The following is a 17,407-nucleotide window of genomic DNA, read 5'->3' as shown; positions in this document are numbered from 1 at the left end:
TCATCTATCTTTCATCTATTTATCTATATCCTTTTGGGGTTTGTTTGTTAGCCATGGAGCTTCAACTCTGGGTCTGGGCACTGTCCCTCAGCTCTTCAGCTCAAGGCAAGTGTTCTATCACTTGAGCCACAGTGTCACGTCTGGTTGTCTGGTGATTAACTGGAGATACAAGTCTCACAGACTTTCCTGCCTTGGCTGGCTTTGAACTGTGATCCTCAGATCTAAGCATCCTGAGTAGCTAGAATTACAAGCATGAGCTACTGGTACCCAGCCTACCTATCTATATCTATCTGTTATATGTATATATTGTCACAATCTGTCTTCAATCTGAATCTATCTATTATATGTATCAACCAATCTGTCTGTCTCTCTGTCTCTCAGGTAGATATCTGTTACTGAGTTATGAACAATGCTTCCTGTTTCTGTCCATATGAATCTTTTTTTTTTTTTTTTTTGGGTCCAGTCGTGGGGCCTGAACTCTGGGCCTGGGCACTGTCCCTCAGCTCTTCAGCTCAAGGCTAGTGCTCTACCACTTGAGCCACAGCGCCACTTCCGGCTTTTTTCTTTTTGCTTATGTGGTGCTGAGGAATCGAACCCAGGGCCTTGAGCATGCAAGGCAAGCACTCTACCACTGAGCCACCTTCCCAGCCCTGTCCATATGAATCTTAAGAGGCCATTTAGCTATTACTTCCTAACAATACCCAGTTCTTTCAAAAGAAAAGAAAATTACTGAGCTTGCAAGCTTGGAAGGCAAAAGTGATTCAAAGTCTTCTAGAAAGTTTGTATCCCTACCTCCTGTTACCTCAAGACTAGAAGAGATGTCTGTTCATCAAGTATGGATGGGCTGGGGTGGGGAAACAGCCAGATTTCCCACCTAGCATTTTTTGCTCTTGATTTAATCCCCTCTAGATCACTGATGGACACCTCTCAGCATGATGGATATGTACTCCCAAAAAAACATGCATATAGGGGTGTGTGTGTGTGTGTGTGTGTGTGTGTGTGTGTGTGTGTGTGTGTGTGTGTGTATGTACTCCCAAAAAAATGCATATAGGGATGTGTGTGTGTGTGTGTGTGTGTGTGTGTGTGTGTGTGTGTGTGTGTGTGTGTACTCAGTACCAGAGCTTGACTTCAAGACCTTACCCTCTTCCTTAGCTTTTTTATTCAAAGCTAATGCTTTGAATGCCACATTCCCATTTCCAGCTTCTTTTTTTCCTGGTTAATTGGAATAAGAGTCTCTCTGGGTTTTCTGTCCAGGCTGGCTTTGAACCAAGCTCCTCAGATCTCAGCCTCATGATTATGTACAATGACCAGTGTGAGCCCACCAGCACCCAGCTGGCAAAAGGTTTCCCTGCTAACTCTGCTACTAACCTAGCACTTGACCTTGAGCGAATCCTGCTCAATCCACACAGCACGTGTGTCTTCTTCCTTCCTCCCTCCCTGCATTCACTTCCGGCATTACTCATCTACCTATGGTTCCCGCCCACCTGAATATGGTTTCCCCTTTCTTTCCTTCTTCTTGGTGCTGAGGAGTTAGCAGAGACCTAAGGACTTTCGCCAGCAACTTCAGAAAGGCTGGGAGCCGGAGTCATAAAGGTGACTTCAAGGCTGATGTTGGAATCAGAAGTGGTGCCCAGCCTGGCCTCCTTCCGGTTCAAAGGCAGCAACCAGCTTCACCAACACTCACCTCTAGGACGTGTTCATCCTTGCTCTCTCTGTCCAGCTGCCTGGCGGTAGATAGGAGACCTGGGAGGAGAGGTGATCATAGAATATAAATATAAATGATCAGTATTGCATTCAGTGTCCAGAGGAGAATTCTTCTGGTCTTTGGAGAAACAAATATGTTAAGGGGAAATGGAACTCTGGGTAAAAGGAAAACGGAGACGGCAGGAGAGATAAGGTCCTCGCTGGCATTCCAATCTTCATTTTAAAAAAATGGGGATGACAGATTCATGCTCAGCTATTGGCTTAGCCTCTGTAGCTTGCCCAATCAATGTGCTCCGCAAATCAGATGCCTAACTAATCAGCAGCCTGCCCAATCAGATGTCTGGCCAATCAACAGCCTAACCAATCAGCAGCTTCTACAACCAGCAGCCTGCCCCCAAGTCAAATACCTGACCAATCCGCAGCCTGCCCAACCAGATGCTGGGCCAATCAGCAGCCTGGCCAATCAGCAGCTGGTCCAATCAAAGCCCATGCCATCAGAATGGTTACACAGGGTCATGGTGATTATCAGCACCTTCTCTTCGTGCTTAGAAGTTCATGAGATCTGTTCATGCTTCATTATCTTCTGTGGGGATGGGCGTGGCCAGGGTCTTTGAAATTGGGAAGTTCTCATCCAATAAGGATGCTGCTGCCGGGCTCAGCCCCTCCCTTCCTCCTATGGCATGGCCAATCCTCTGTTCCAGCCTCAGTTTCCTTACTCAGGAGAGGCCTTCTATGCCCCTCCTTCAGAAGTCATCTGCCTATCCCTCCTCCTCTGTGCTGGGTTGTTAACCCTCTGAAAAGAAAATTGAATTAGATGACCTTTCAGGTCCTTCTGGAAGGTCAGAACTGGACATCTCCATTTGGAGGGTTTTATTCTAAAGAGATAACTAGATGATAAATCAGGTATTTGACTTGGGAGCAGGCTGCTGGTTGTAGAAGCTGCTGATTGGATAAGCTGTTGATTGGCCAGACATCTGGTTGGGCAGGCTGCTGATTAGCTAGGCATCTGATTTGCAGAGCACATTGATTGGGCAAGCTACAGAGTCTAAGCCAATAGCTGAGCATAACTAGATGATAACTAGATGATAAATCCCAGAATTTTTTTTTAAAAATGTAGGCTGGGAATGTGGTTTAGTGGTAGAGTGCTCACCTAGCATGCATGAAGCCCTGGGTTCGATTCCTCAGTATCACATACACAGAAAAAGCTAGAAGTAGCACTGTGGCTCTAGTGATAGAGTGCTAGCCTTGAACAAAAGAAGCTCAGGGACATTGCCCAGGTCCTGAGTTCAAGCCCCAGGACTGGCAAAAAAAAAAAAAAAAAAGGTAAACAGCTACTTCCACAATAAATCCATTGTTGGGCAGAAAGGGCTGTTTCTCAGGAGTTCTAACAGCGAGCACAATCATTGCTTTCAGTTCTAGGAAAATCAGAGTGAAGTAGCTAGTGTTGGTGGCTCATGCCAGTCATTCTAGCTATTCAGGAGGCTGAGATCTGAGGATTGTGCTTCAAAGTCAACCTGGGCAAGAAAGCCCATGAGACACGTATCTCCAATCGAGTAGCAAAAAAGCCAGAAGCAGAGGTATGGCTGAAAGAAAAAGTGAAGTTAGAATGTAAGGTCCTGAGTTCAAGTCCCAGTACCACTAGCACAAATAATTTTTTTAATAAACAAGTACTTATTGAGCTCCTACTGGATGCTGGGGACTGAAACTAGTCATGGTCCCTGTTCTGGGAAAACTTTGGGCAGATAACTAATGGACCAGTCAGAAATGAACTGTGACCCGGAAGTATATATGGTCTATCAGGAAAACTAGAAAGAAGAGGCGGGCCAGGCTGTGGGAAGCAGAAACGGGCTAGATAAAAGGGAAGAAGAGGTGACTCCTGGCAGGAAGAACTGTGGATTCAAGGCCCTGTACTGGAGGCTGCTGGGAACGGAAGCCATGCTGTGACTGTGGCCAGAGGCTAGAGAGGCAGCAGGAGGAATGGGGAAGGCAAAGAGTCCGATGCAGCTAGGCATAGGTCAGTGAGATTTCATTGGCTCTGCCTTCATGGGCCGGTCACAGGAGGGAGGGACAGACTCCCTGACAGCAGAGTGCTTGTGACTGTTGTGCATTCTTATTTTTTCTTTTTCTTTTTTGCTTCTTTTTGTGTGTCGATAGCTGGGCACTGGGGGCTCATACCTCTCATCCTATCTACTCAGGAAGCTGAGATCTGAGGATCACAGTTAAAGCCAGACCAGGTAAGAAAGCTCATGAGACTCTAATCTCCAAGCGAACCACCAAAAAAGCCAGAAGTGGAGCTGTGGCTCAAGTGGTAGAGCGCCAGCCTTGAACAACAACAATAAAAAAAAATGCTCAGGGACAGTAACTAGGCCCTGATTTCAAACACACACACACATAAAAGTTCGTTCCTATTAGAATATCTTCTCCATGACAATGAAACAGACCATCTCTGCCTTTGAGGGCACCGTGCCAGCCCTGCTATAAGGAAAACTGTTGATAGTAAACAGAAGTGGGATTTAGAAGATCTTGAAAAGTCAATGCCCCAGGCAAGAGGTCTTTAAGCCTTTCTACAAAAGGAGGGACAGATGAGTGCCAATAAAAAAAAAAAAAAGCACCTTCAGATTGTTTTCCTAGGAAAAAGTACAGGAAAAAAAACAAACATTGTTCCTACTAGGCAGTCTATAAAATAAACTTTGGGCCTTGAACCCAAGACCTGGGCACTGTGCCTTAGCTTTTTCATTCAAGGCTGATGCTCTATCCCTTGAACCACACCTCCACTGGTAGCTTTTAGTTGGTGAACTGGAGGTAAGAGTCTCATGGATTTTCTTGCCCAAGCTGGCTTTAAAATTCTCAGATCTCGGCCTCCTGAGTAGCCAGGATGACAGGTGTGAACCACCAGTACCTGGCAGAATTGGTGGTTTTTTCAGTTGGAGAAAGCTTGTCCACCCAACACCTCCATATGGCTCACTACTGCCCCCTGCTGGCCCTGGATGGGCCTTTTTTCCTATGCCCTTGCACCAAGGACAGACACTAGTAAGAGAAGCTCTAGTCTCCTATGGATCCCTATGGTCATCATTCGGTGGGCAGGCCTGAGATCAGCCTGGAGCGGGGGTAAAGATGGCTTCTGAGTTATGGCTTGTCCCTCAGGGGTGGGGTCACTTTGGACATATTTGTAAGGTAGAAGTTGTCCCTGCTTGATCTCTGGGTGGCCTGCTAGACTCAAGGGCAAGAAAACTAACCTCAGATATATCTCCTTTTGTCCTGCCTATGGAGATGCGCTTTGTAGAAAAGTGCCTCAAATGTTAGCACTCCTCCGAAGAACTCCCTGTGAGGCTTGTTAAAAACAGATTGCTAGCCCGGCACCAGTGGCTCCCACCTGTCATCCTAGCTACTCAGGAGGCTGAGATCTGAAGATCGTGGTTCAAAGTCAGCCAGGGCAGGAAAGTCCAGGAGACTCTTATCTCCAAGAAACCACCAGAAAACCAGCAGTAGCGCTGTGGCTCAAGTGGCAGAGCACTCGCCTTGAGCTGAAGAGCTGAGAGACAGCACCCAGGCCCAGAGTTTTCAAGACCCAGGACTGGCAAAAACAAGAAAACAAAAACAGATTGCTGGCCCCATCCCAGAATCCTGACTCCCTTGACCTAGGGCAGCGCTTAGATGGCCTGAATTTCCCACAAGTCCCCAGAAGCCCTTGGGGACTTCGCAGCATCACCATGGACACTGTGGTCTACCAGCTTCCTACATCCTTACCTGTGGATGGATGGATCAGGAAGAATCCCCCGTGGTTCCCCCCAGTGATGTTGAACGTGAGCTTCCCCTGTGAGCTGGAATCCGGGTCCAAGGCATCCAGCTGCAACACAGAAGTGCCCAGAGGTGCGTCCTCCAGGACAGAGGGGTAGAACACGGCTTGGGACATCCGGGGTGGGTTGTCATTCACATCCGTCACCTCAATGTAGACTTCAGTGACAGCAGACAGGGGTATCGAACCCCTGTCCACAGCCAGCACTGTCAGCCAATAGGAGAGGGTGAATTCTCGATCCAGGGGCGCCAGCGTCTGAATCATTCCTGGAGACAATACATCCCCCCCCCCAATTCAAAGTACTTTTAGAGCTCAAAACAACTTTAGAAATTGCCCTTCCTCCAGCCCAGGCTGGCTTTAAACTAAGATCCTCAGATCTAAGCCTCCTGAGTAGCTAGGATGTCAGGCGTGAGCCACCAGCACAGAACCTGTGATACGATCTCCAATGAATCAACAAAACAAAACAAACAAAAACCCAAAGACAACAGAAGTAGAAGTGTGGCTCAAGTGGTAGAGCACCAGTCTTGAGTGAAAAAAAAAATCTAAATGGGGCTCGGAATGTGGGTTAGTGGTAGAGTGCTTGCCTAGCATGCATGAAGCCCTGGGTTCGATTCCTCAGCACCACATATACAGAAAAAGCCAGAAGTGGCGCTGTGGCTCTCACATAGTAACCTTGAGCAAAAGAAGCTCAGGGACAGTTCCCAGGCCCTGAGTTCAAGCCCCAGAATTGACTAAAACAAAAAACAAAAACACCAAAATCTAAAGGACAGCACCCAGGCCCTGAGTTCAAGCCCCAGTAAAGGCACAGAAATTAATTAAGCAAGTAATTAATTAGATAATAAGTCAGTGTTGCCTTTTTGGAGGGCAATTGGAAATAGGCACTACTACTGGAAATGGAGAATATCCACAAGGCATGTATGAAGCTCTGGGATTTGATCCTATGCACCATTCATTGACACAAATGCCCAGAATCTTTTGACTTAGAAACTCTGAAGAGTTGTTATTGTGGAGAGTCATTTAAATGAGTACAGGTATCCAAATGAGGATATGGCATCTGTGTGATAGAATAAAGAACAAAAAATATTTACGTGCTGATAAAATGTGTTGCAGGAGGTGGAAAAGGTAAAGTTTATAATAGCATCTACTGTCTTACATTTTTGTAATAATAAAATCAAGCCAGGCGCTGGCAGCTCATGCCTGTAATTCTCGCTCCTCAGGAGGCTGAGATCTGAGGATCCTGGTTTAAAATCAGAGCCTGGGCAGAAAAGTCTGTGAGACTCTTATCTTGGATTAACTAGCAAGAAGTTGGAAGTGGAGGTGTGGATCAAGTCTTAGAGCACTAGCCTTGAGCAAAAAAAGCCAAGCAAGAGCTAGAGGCTCTGAGTTCAAGCCCCAGTACTAGCACAAATGAAGACAGACAGACAGACAGTAAATAGTGAAAATATACCAGATACACAGAGTACAAAATTCGATCAGAAACGAAATCGTTGGTAAAGATTATATTTGGGGAGATGAGACATAAAAGAATATTTGTTTGTTTGCTTTGGGGGCTTGAACTCAAGACCTGGGCACTGTCCCTGAGCTTTTTTTTTTTGCTCAAAGCTAGCACCCTACCTTGAGCCACAGTGCCACTTCTAGATTTTTTTTTGGGGGGGGGGAGGTAGTTAATTGGAAATGAGAGTCTCACAGACTTTCCTGCCCAGGCTAGCTTTGAACTATGATCCTCAGATCTCAGCCTCCTGAGTACCATCTAGGATGATAGGCGTGAACCACTGGTGTCCAAATGGAACATTGATTTCTTATGTATAATTGTAGTTTAAAATGTATAGTCAGTATAAATTACTTTCATAAGCAGAGAGAGAGGAAGGAGGAGGAGGAGGAGGAAGAAAAGGAGGAGGGGGAGGAGGAGAAGGAGGAGGGGAAGAGGAGAAAGAAGAAGAAGGTGTTTATGTGTGTGTGTGTGTGTCTAGTAATTTTTAATTTTTAAATTTTTCTTTTTACTTTCTCTTTCTTTCTCTCATTCTTTTTTTCTTTCTCTCTTTCTCTTTCTCTTTCTCTCTCCCTCTTCCTTCTTCTCTCCCTCCCTCCCTCCCCCCCCCCTTGCTGGTACTGGGGCTTGAACTTAGGACCTAGTTGGTGTCCCTTGGCCCTTTCACCTTTGTTTTCCACTCGGCCTGGCTTCCTCCAACGCATTCCTAACCTCCTGCCCCCCCCCCACCTTTCTTCCTGCTGACCCTGACAGCCCCCATTCCACCTCCCCCTCTGTACCTGTATCCCGGTCGATACTAAAGGCATCAAGGCCGGTACCAGCCCGCAGAAAGTACTGCAGCTCCCCATCCGAGCCGTCATCATCATCCTGGGCGGTCACCTGCATTACAGGCGTCCCCGGGGGGCTCTCCTCCCGCACCTGGCCCTGGTGCACGAAGGAGATGAAGCGAGGAGGGTGGAGATTCTCATTCACGTCCAGGACCGTCACTTCCACGTGACAGAGGGTCCTGCGGGACAGGGGCCTTCCACTGTCCCTAACCCACAGGCTCAGATTGTACCCAGCCCGCTTCTCAAAGTCCAACTCTCTCTCCAGACTCAACACCCCCGTCAGCAGGTCGATCCGGAAGGTTCCGTGGACATCATCCAACAGGACATAGCGCAGGTCCCCTGAGGGGCCGAGATCGGGGTCGAAGGCATCCAGGAAAGTCAACACGGTCCCGGGGGGCAGGTCCTCGGGGACCCTCAGGCGGCTGGGCTCGGGGACACACTGGGGGGCATTGTCATTGGTATCGGCCAAGGTGATGATCAAATCGGTGACTGAGTAGAGCTGATGGCCCGTCCTGGGTTGATCCCTGGCTTCTACCTTGAGCACATAGCGGGGTTCGGATTCGCGATCGAGGGGCCCCGTGACCACCAGCACCCCAGTGTGAGGATGCAGGGAGAATCTGTCCGTGGGACTCAGCAGGGTGTAGCGAACCCTGCCATTTTCCTCTGAGTCAGCATCGTGGGCTTGCAGCTCTGCGATAGTCGTTCCCACGTCGGTGTCTTCCGAGACGGTGAGCTGGTACCCACCCGGGGGAAACTGAGGCGCATTGTCATTCCAGTCTTGCACGCTCACCGTCAGCAACTTCCAGGAGGACTTCTGAGGCGTGCCCAGGTCATACACGGTCACGTTGAGCACGTAGAAACTGGTGGCCTCATAATCCAGGGGGGCCACTACCCTCAGCCACCCTGTCTCCAGCTCAAGGTCAAAGCGACCTTCATCATTGCCTTCTGCAATCACGTAGACCAGTTTGCCATGGAAGCCCTCATCGGGGTCGGTGGCGGCCAGGTGGGCCAAGGGTGTGTCCGTGGGAACCTGCTCAGAGACATCAATGGTCTGAGGGAAGTGGTCCTCAAAGCGGGGGGCGTGGTCATTGATCTGATAGGCACTCAGGGAAGCGACTTCTTCATCACTGAACTCCTGGTCCTGGAGGCTCACAGAATGGAGGATGGTCTGGGTGAAATGTGTCAACACCCCCGTTTTGTCACAGGTGGCCGGGGCTTCCAGACGGGGGTCCTGCACCACGGTGACATTCACCGTGGTGGGCGTGGCGTGGTGTTGGCCATCGGTGGCTGTGATCTTTAAGGAATAGCTCGTGGGCTGGCCACCAGTGAGATTCGTAAAGGAACGCCTGAGGGAGATCACCCCAGAGAAATGATGGAGATCAAAATACCCCCGCTCGTTGCCCGACATGATCTCATATCTGAGGTTCTGGAGCTCGTCCACGTCGATGGCTGACATGGTCAGCACAGACCTGCCCACCGGTGAGTCTTGGCGCAGAGTCACGGTACAGTTGACCTCTTCGAACATAGGCTGGTTGTCATTCAAGTTCTTGAGCCGAATGGATACCGACACATCTTTCTCTTGGCGGAATGGAGACCCCCAATCGGATGCCCGTACACGGAAGGTATAAATTCTCTTCATGAGCTCGTAATCCATGGGTTTGGTGGTGGAGATGACCCCTGAGAAAGGATCGATGGTAAATGGCACCCCTTGGGGACCCACAAGACAATAAGTGAAGCAGCCATTCTCTCCAGGATCTTGATCGGTGGCTGAGACAGTCAAAACTGGGGTGCCTACAGGCAAGTTCTCCTCCACTATGCCCTCGTAGGAAGGCCTGCTGAAGACGGGGGCGTGGTTATTACCATCCACCACGTCGATGACCACAGTGGTGGAGGCCACGCCCACCGAGGTCCTGATATGCAACTGGTATTGGGCACCATCTTGAAAATCCAAGACCTTGGTAGTGGTGATCAACCCAGTACGGGTGTTAAGTTTAAAGCCGGCGCTATCAGGGGATGGCTTTAGGACATACCGCAGGGTGGGGACAATCGGGGTCACTTTGACCAGGGCTACCCGACTCCCAGGAGGAGAAGACTCGTGAAGTTGAACCCTGTACATGGCCTTCTCGAACCTAAGCGAGTCCAGCGGGGCTGGTGGGAGGTGGAAGGCCTTGATGTGGGAATGGAAAGGTTTGTTCACACTCCGGGCCTGGAGGCTGAGATTGAACCCGTGGCGATACACAACCCAGTCAATGTCCTTGGTGGCCACCAGGTTGAACTGGTTGCCATGTGCATAGGATTTGATGGCTTTGAAGTGCTGACCCGGGTCACCACTGACAATTTCCAGAGATTCCACGTCGGCCCCCACGCCATCCACGGTGACCGTGGCGTAGCTGCCATCCTCATCATCATCATCTGTCGAAGTCACCACCATGGAAGCGATGGCCGGGGGCTTCCTGGAGGAGGGTTCCACGTAGATGATCAGGGGAGCCACATTTCCAAAGCCATTACCCTCCGTCAGCTTGCGCATGCGATCCACAGCCAGGACCTGGAGTTCGTGTTTCCCTCTCTGGGTGACGTTGAGTTTGCCGGCCACGGTGATCACGCCGCTGGTGGGGTGAATGGCAAACACGTCCGATCTGGTGTTAAAGGCATAATAGAAGTCAGCGTTCCTGCCCAGATCGGCATCGGTGGCTGTCACTTGGCAAATGGGCCTCTTGAGGGGCGCGTCTTCTGCAATGGTGACCCTGTAAGAAGGCGGGGAGAAGAGGGGCTTCAGGTCGTTCTGATCCAGGATGCGCACGGCCACGCTGGTGAGGGCCTCCATCTCTGAGGACTTTTCGGAGGCCTGGATGATGAGCACGTACGTGTCCCGTACCTCTCTGTTCAGGAGGGCCGTGTTGCTACTCTTGGTCCGGATTCTCAGAAAGCAGAAGTTGCCCACCACATGCTCTTCGGCCTTGAACACATTCGACGCGTCCCCGGCGATGATCCGGTATTTCACTGTCCACCGAGGATCGGCCAGGTAGATGCCCATCTTCACCAGGCCTTCCACATAGGTCTTGGGAGCCGAATTCTCGTAGATGGAGACGTTGTAGAGCGAATGCGTGAAGCGCCATGCGGGGAGGGACGGGGTGCTTTCTGCAGGGGTTGGTTCGCTGCTGACACAATGGATGGACCAGACAGCCAAACCCAGCAAGACAACAGTCATGGTGGAAAGATCCTGGGGAATCCTGGCTGGAAAGAAAGGAAACGCGTGAAGGTTAGGAAAGAAATGGTTCAAGGAAGATGATGTATTGTATTGTATTTATTTATGGTTAGTCATGGGACTTGAACTCTGGGCCTGGGCGCTGTTCCCTCAGCTCTTCAGCTCTACCCCTTGAACCACAGCGCCACTTCTGGTTTTCTGAGTGGTTCATTGGAGATAAGAGTCTCACGACCTTTCCCGCCAGGGCTGGCTTTGAACTGCTATCCTTGGATCTCAGCATCCTGAGTAGTTAGGATTACAGGTGTGAGCCACCAGTACCTGGCTTGTTTTTTTATTTTTATTTTTTGGCTTTTAGCCTTGTGCCTCTGGTTCTGGGGGGCATGTGGTATTCTTGCTTGGCTTTTCCTGCTCAAGGCTGGAGCTCTACCACTTGAACCACACCTCCACTTCTGGCTTTTTGCTGGCTAATTGGAGATACAAATTGCATGGAATTTTCCACCTGGCCTGGCTTTGAACCAAAATACTCAGATCTTATCTTCCTGCCTAGCTGGGATTATAGGCTACCAGTGACCAGCTTGTCCTGGTGATTTTTGGCATGAGGTCTCATCTTTTGCCTAGGCTGACTTCTAACCATAACCCCCACCCCCAATCTTTCTCTCTAAAGTAGCTTAGATTACAGAAATGAGCCATTAGCACCTGACCTACTTTGCTTTTTTTATTATTGAGGGGAGAAGGCTAAACCTATGGCTCGAATTCAGGACCTAGGTGCTGTCCTGAAGTTTCTTTTGCTCAAGGCTGGCATTCTACAACTTGAACCATAGCTCCACTTGCAGTTTTGTGGAGTTGTTTTTAGTATGTTATTGGAGATAAGAGTCTCATGGACTTTTCTTGCCCAGGCTGGTTTCAAAGCACAATCCTCAGATCTCAGCCACCTGAGTGGCTAGGATTGCAGATGTGAATCACTGGTGCTTAGTGACTAATTTGCTTCTTGAAGTAGAGTCTCAAGGTCCGGGAATGTGGCTCAGTGGTAGAGTGCTTGCCTAGCATGCATGAAGCCCTGGGTTTGATTCCTCAGTATTGCACAAACAGAAAAAGACAGAGGTGGCTCTGTGGCTCAAGTGGTGGAGTGTGAGCCTTGAGCAAAAGGAGCTCAGGGACAGTGCCTAGACCCTGAGTTCAAGCCCCAGGACTGGCAAAACAAACAAACAAACAAATAAACAAAAAGAAATAGAGTCTCAACCTAATTTAACTCTGAGGACTGGCCTTAGAATGTGATCCTCCTATCTCTGCTCCTAAGTAGCTGGGACCACAGGCATGAGACACAATACTTGGCTACTATTAACCATCAGTAAATGGAAATTAATTTTTTTAAAGTAGGGGTGCTCAGGGAATTGCAGTTGTCAGGAGAAAAAGCAGAGCAAGAGTCCCGTGCACAAGTCTGACACTGCCTCTTCTCGTGAACTAGAACACAGCCAGCCCCCAGATTCCTGGAATGTCAGAGCAGAAGAGAGTCTTAAAGATGACAGCACTCAGTCCCTACTTCTCATGCACAGATGGGAGAAAATGGTCCAGAGTGGGCAGGAGTTTTACCCCAGATTACGCAATGGGTGGACCACTAAGAACTGGTCCATAGCTGGGCACTGGTGGCTCAGGCCTGTCATCTTAGCTACTCAGGAGGCTGAGATCTGAGGATCTTGGTTCAAAACCAGCCCAGGCAGGAAAGTCTGTGAGACTATTAGCTCCAGTTAACTGACAGAAAACCGGAATTGGTGCTGTGGCTCAAGCGGTAGAGCACTAGCCTTGAGCTGAAGAGCTGAGGGGCAGCGCCCAGGCCCAGAGTTCAAACCCCATGGCCAGCAAAAGTAAAAGAAAAAAAAAAATAATAAAGATTTGCTCCACAAATGGACGTTCTGCCTCTGTCAGCCTCTCCCCTGTCCCTATCCACGTTTTCCAAAAGGTCCTAGAGGGCCTGTCCCTAATCTAGCCCAGGCCCTAGTGAGACTCCCCCAGGACGGGGTGGGGGGGTGGAGGGGGCGGGGCAAAGCCAGAGCTCGGGGGCGGGGCAGGCATAAGGCTGAATACACCAACTAGTGCCCCACCTGCCCTTAGGAAATCCCACTCCTGGCAGCTTCCTGGCCAGGGGCCAGGAGTGCTCGAATATTCTTGGATGGAAAAGCCTGACTTGTTTTTCCAGTTGCCTGACTCTTCAAAAGGCAGGAAAGTGTTAAACTTCCAGGGTGGAGTTAAAGCCTGGAGCCAGGTCTAACCTGAGACCTATGAACCCCCTCCCCCCCATACCCCCTGTTTCCAGATGTGCCAAACTGGGGTGATAGAAAGTCCAGCAGGGACAGAAAAGACTCAGAACAACCCCATCCTAGCTGCCTGGGGCCAGCCCACATGGCCTGTGCCTGAGAAAACAGGATGGACATGGGCCCGCATCTGGGGTACAAAAGCCGATGTCAGGAATTGTTATTAGAAGACATTGCCAATGACTGAAGAGAGAAAAGGGGAGGGGGGAGAGGAAGGGCTGGTCCTGGGGCTTGAACTCAGGGTCTGGGTGCTGCTGTTGAGCTCTTTTGCTCTAGGTTAGCCCTCTACCCCTTGAGCCACTGCTCCACTTCCAGCTTTTTGCTGGCTAAATTGGAGATAAGCGTCTCACGGGCTTTTCTACCCTGGCTGGCTTTGAACTATGATCTTCAGATCTCAGCCTTCTGAGTAGCTGGGATGGCAGGCGTGAGCCACCGGCTTTCAGCCTGAAGATGGTTTTGCTTTTCAGCTACCCACTCTCCTGCTCCCAGGCAAAAACCACACCTCCAAGCCGGGCTCCGGTGGCTCACGCCTGTCATCCTAGCTGCTCAGGAGGCTGAGATCTGAGGATCACAGTTCAAAGCCAGCCCAAGCAGGAAAGTCCGTGAGACTCTGATCTCCAATAAACCACTAGAAAACCGGAAGTGGCGCTGTGGCTCAAGTGGTAGAGCACTAGCCTTGAGCTGAAGAGCTGAGGTACAGCGCCCAGGCCCAGAGTTCAAGCCCCATGACTGACAAAAGCCAAACACACCTCCACTTTGCCACCGCAGAAGTAGGAACCACCCCCCCTCTCCTAAATCATTGGGGTCCCAGGCCTGGCAAGATGCCACTGCTCTTGATGCTAAACACCTTCCCTTCCCCACTGTACCTCACCCCAAGAAGTCCAAGCCCTTTACCCAAGCTCAGTGAGGAGAGCTGTATGCAATCTGCCTGCCAGGGGCTCCTGCCCTAAGGGAGCAGTTTCCTGTTCACCAGGTCAGCTCAACATGGGCAGGCCCCAACAAGATACCACCACCACCCCCAGCCAGGCCCAGCTCAACCCAGCCCAGTCTGCACAGGGCACCAGGCTGAGCAAGCCGTTAAAATGAGCTGGAGGCAACAGCTTGGCCCCACCCCCAGGGGGACGGGGGGGGGGGGGGGAGAGAGAGAGAGAGAGAGAGAGAGAGAGAGCGCATGTGTGGGAGAGGAGGCTAGTGGATGGTCACAAAGTTCTAGGGTGCTCTCTTGGCCCAGGTAAATGCATCAGTAGGGTTTAAAGGCATATTGAAGCCCCTAAACCCAGCACTAATATTGTATGTATGTATGTATGAATGGATGGATGAATGGATGGATGGATGGATGGATGGATGGATGGATGGATGGATGGATGGATGGATGGATTTTTGTGCCCATCCTGGGGATTGAACTCATGGCCTGGACACTGTCTCTACTTTTTTTTTGCTCAAGGCTGGTGCTCTACTACTTGAACCACAACTCCCACCTCTGTCTGGCTTTTTTTTTTGATAGGTCATGGGGCTTGAATTCTAGGCTTGGGCGCTGTCCTTGAGCTCTTCAGCTCAAGGCAAGAGCTCTACCACTTGAGCCACAAGCCACTTCTAGGTTTCTAGTGATTTATTGGAGTTAAGAGTCTCATGGCCTTTCCTGCCTGGGCTGGCTTTGAACTGTGATCCTCAGATCTCAGCCTCTTGAGTAGTTAGGATGACAGGTGTGAGTCATCAGGGCCCAGCTTGGGTTTTTCTTTGTGTGTGGGGGGGAATTTAGTGAGGATAAGAATCTCACAGATTTCCTGCTCCAGGCTGGCTTTGAACCATGATCCTCAGTTCTCAGCCTCCTGAGTAGCTAGGATTACAGGCGTGAGCTACCAAGAGCTTGACTTAATATTTTTAAATACCTTTTTTGTGTGTGTCTGTCACAGGGCTTGAACTCTGGGCCAGGGCGCTGTCCCTCAGCTCTTCAGCTCAAGGAGAGCACTCTACCACTTGAGCCACAGTGCCACTTCCTGTTTTCTGGTGGTTAATTGGAGCTAAGAGGGCTGGCTTTGAACTATGATCCTCAGATCTCAGCCTCCTGAGTAGCTAGGATTACAGGAGTGAGCTGCCAGTGCCCAACCATTTATTTTTTTTGCATGTTCTGAGTCTTGAATTCAAGGATTGGTTGCTGATTCGTTTAGTATTTTCACTCAAGGCTAATGTTCTACCACTTGAACCACAACTCCACTTATGGCTTTTTTTTTTTGGTGGTTCATTGGAAATAAGAACATCACAACATCACAGACTTTCCTGTTAGGCTGGCTTTTGAACCACGATCCTCAGATTTCACATCCTGAGTAGCTAGGATGACAGGTGTGAGCCACCAGAGTCAGGCTTGAAGGAGCTTGTAAAGATTTAAATCAATTCCTATCACTTACGGGCTTAAACTTTTTTTTTTTTTTTGCGATAACTGCTTCCTGTAGCACTTAGATTAAAATCGAATGGCCTTGCTATGATTTAAAAGGATTCCCCTCTCCCTCCCCTCCCCCATCACCATATGAGCTTCACCCAGAATGCCGTCCAACAATCTCAACCTTACCAAGCTATAACACACAGGGTTCCTCGCTCCTCGGCAAACACTTACCATGCTGGGACCTGCCTCAGGACCTTTGCACTTGAAGTCTCTCTCTACATAAGAGTCTCGCAAGGATGTTTCTTTCTTGTGATCTAGTTTTCCCCTCAAATGTTTACCCACTAAGCCCTAATTTAAAACAACTCCTGTCCCCATTGGCTGCGTTATTAATCAGTTCATGGTACATTCTTTATGGTTCATATCACCTCTCAAAATATTTTTATATGTGTGTGTGTGCCAGTATCATGACTTGAACTCAGGGCCTGCCTCATGCTCTTGCTCAGCTTTTTTTTTCACTCACAGCTGGTGCTCTACCACTTGAGCCACATCTCCAGTCTGGCATTTTGCTGGTTAATTGGACATAGGAAGTCTTGAGGACTTTTCAGTTCAGGCTGGCTTCAAACTATGATCCTCCAGATTCCTATCTCCTGAGTAGCTAGAATGACAGGCATGAGCCACCAGCACCTGGTCCTTCCTGATACGTTCTTATTTAACTGTCTCCCCCAGTTGACACTAAACTCCACAAAGACAAAAACAAAAACAAAAACGTATGTCTCTTATTCATGGTTGAATTCCCAATGCCTTCATCCGCCAAGTAAATGTGGGGCTCAATAACTAACTGCAAGGTGGAAAATGGAAGATTCTGGATTTAATGAAAATGGAAAGTGAGCTGGGTGCTGGTGGCTCACACCTGTCAACCTAGCTACTCAGGAGGCTGAGGTCTGAGGATCCCAGTTCAAAGTCAGCCTGGGCAGGAAATTCCAGGAGACTCTTATCTCCAATGGACCACCAAGAAAATGCCGGAAGTGGAGCTGTGGCTCAAGTAGAAAAGCACCAGCCTTGAGGGAGGAAAAGAAAAAAAGAAAAAAAGCTCCAGGACAGTGCCTAGGCCCTGAGTTCAAGCCTAGGACTGGGACCAAAAAAAAAAAGAAAAGTAGAAAGGGTTTAGAAGTCATCTCTTCCTTCTCCTGCAAGTCCTAGGGCTTGAACTCAGGGCTTTGGACACTGTCCCTGAGCTTCTTTTGCTCAAGGCTAGCCCTCTACCACTTGAGCCACAGCACCACTTCTGGCTTTTTCTGTGTATTTAATACTGAGGAATCGAACCCAGGACTTCAAGCATGCTAGGCAGGCATTCTACCACTAAGCCACCTTCCCAGCCCATCTCTTCTTTTTGAAGTTAGACAATAAATAAGGGCCCAAATAAACAAAGGACTTGCCAAGGTCACCGAAAGAACCAGCAGCCGGTGCTTTCTTCCTGTCTCTGTGGCCAGAAAGGCACCATGAGCCTCTGACAAGTTCTCATCCTGGCTCTGCCGCCAGCTGAGTGTCTACGCCTGAGTCAGTCCGTTCCCTTCCACCTCCGAGCCTCAGTTTCCCCATCTGTAAGCGGGCGTGCTCAGAGGCATCTGGATGCAAGTAAGAGCTTACACGTCCTGTGCCTTCCATCAGGCCTGGCTCCCGGTCCGCTCTCCGTGGAG

At 49.5% G+C, this 17,407-nt stretch overlaps 1 protein-coding gene across 1 annotated transcript in view; it reads right to left on the bottom strand.

Annotated features, from left to right (window-relative positions):
- The window catches only part of Fat2 (FAT atypical cadherin 2), a 70,122-nt gene that overhangs the window by 43,188 nt on the left and 9,527 nt on the right, over positions 1-17,407 (bottom strand). Inside the window, exons 2-4 of the mRNA XM_070022675.1 lie at positions 7,769-11,050; positions 5,452-5,766; positions 1,685-1,743 (exon numbers count right to left, since the gene is read on the bottom strand). Coding sequence (XP_069878776.1) covers positions 1,685-1,743; positions 5,452-5,766; positions 7,769-11,024 — 3,630 coding nt within the window. The 5' untranslated portion in view covers positions 11,025-11,050. The remainder of the gene's footprint in view (positions 1-1,684; positions 1,744-5,451; positions 5,767-7,768; positions 11,051-17,407) is intronic.

Source organism: Dipodomys merriami, unplaced genomic scaffold, assembly GCF_024711535.1.
Source record: "Dipodomys merriami isolate MVZ:Mamm:240054 unplaced genomic scaffold, mDipMer1.0.p SCAF_151, whole genome shotgun sequence".
Taxonomy (NCBI): Eukaryota; Metazoa; Chordata; class Mammalia; order Rodentia; family Heteromyidae; genus Dipodomys; species Dipodomys merriami.
Note: the sequence above shows the minus strand (reverse complement) of the source record. Positions and strands in the feature narration are given on the sequence as shown.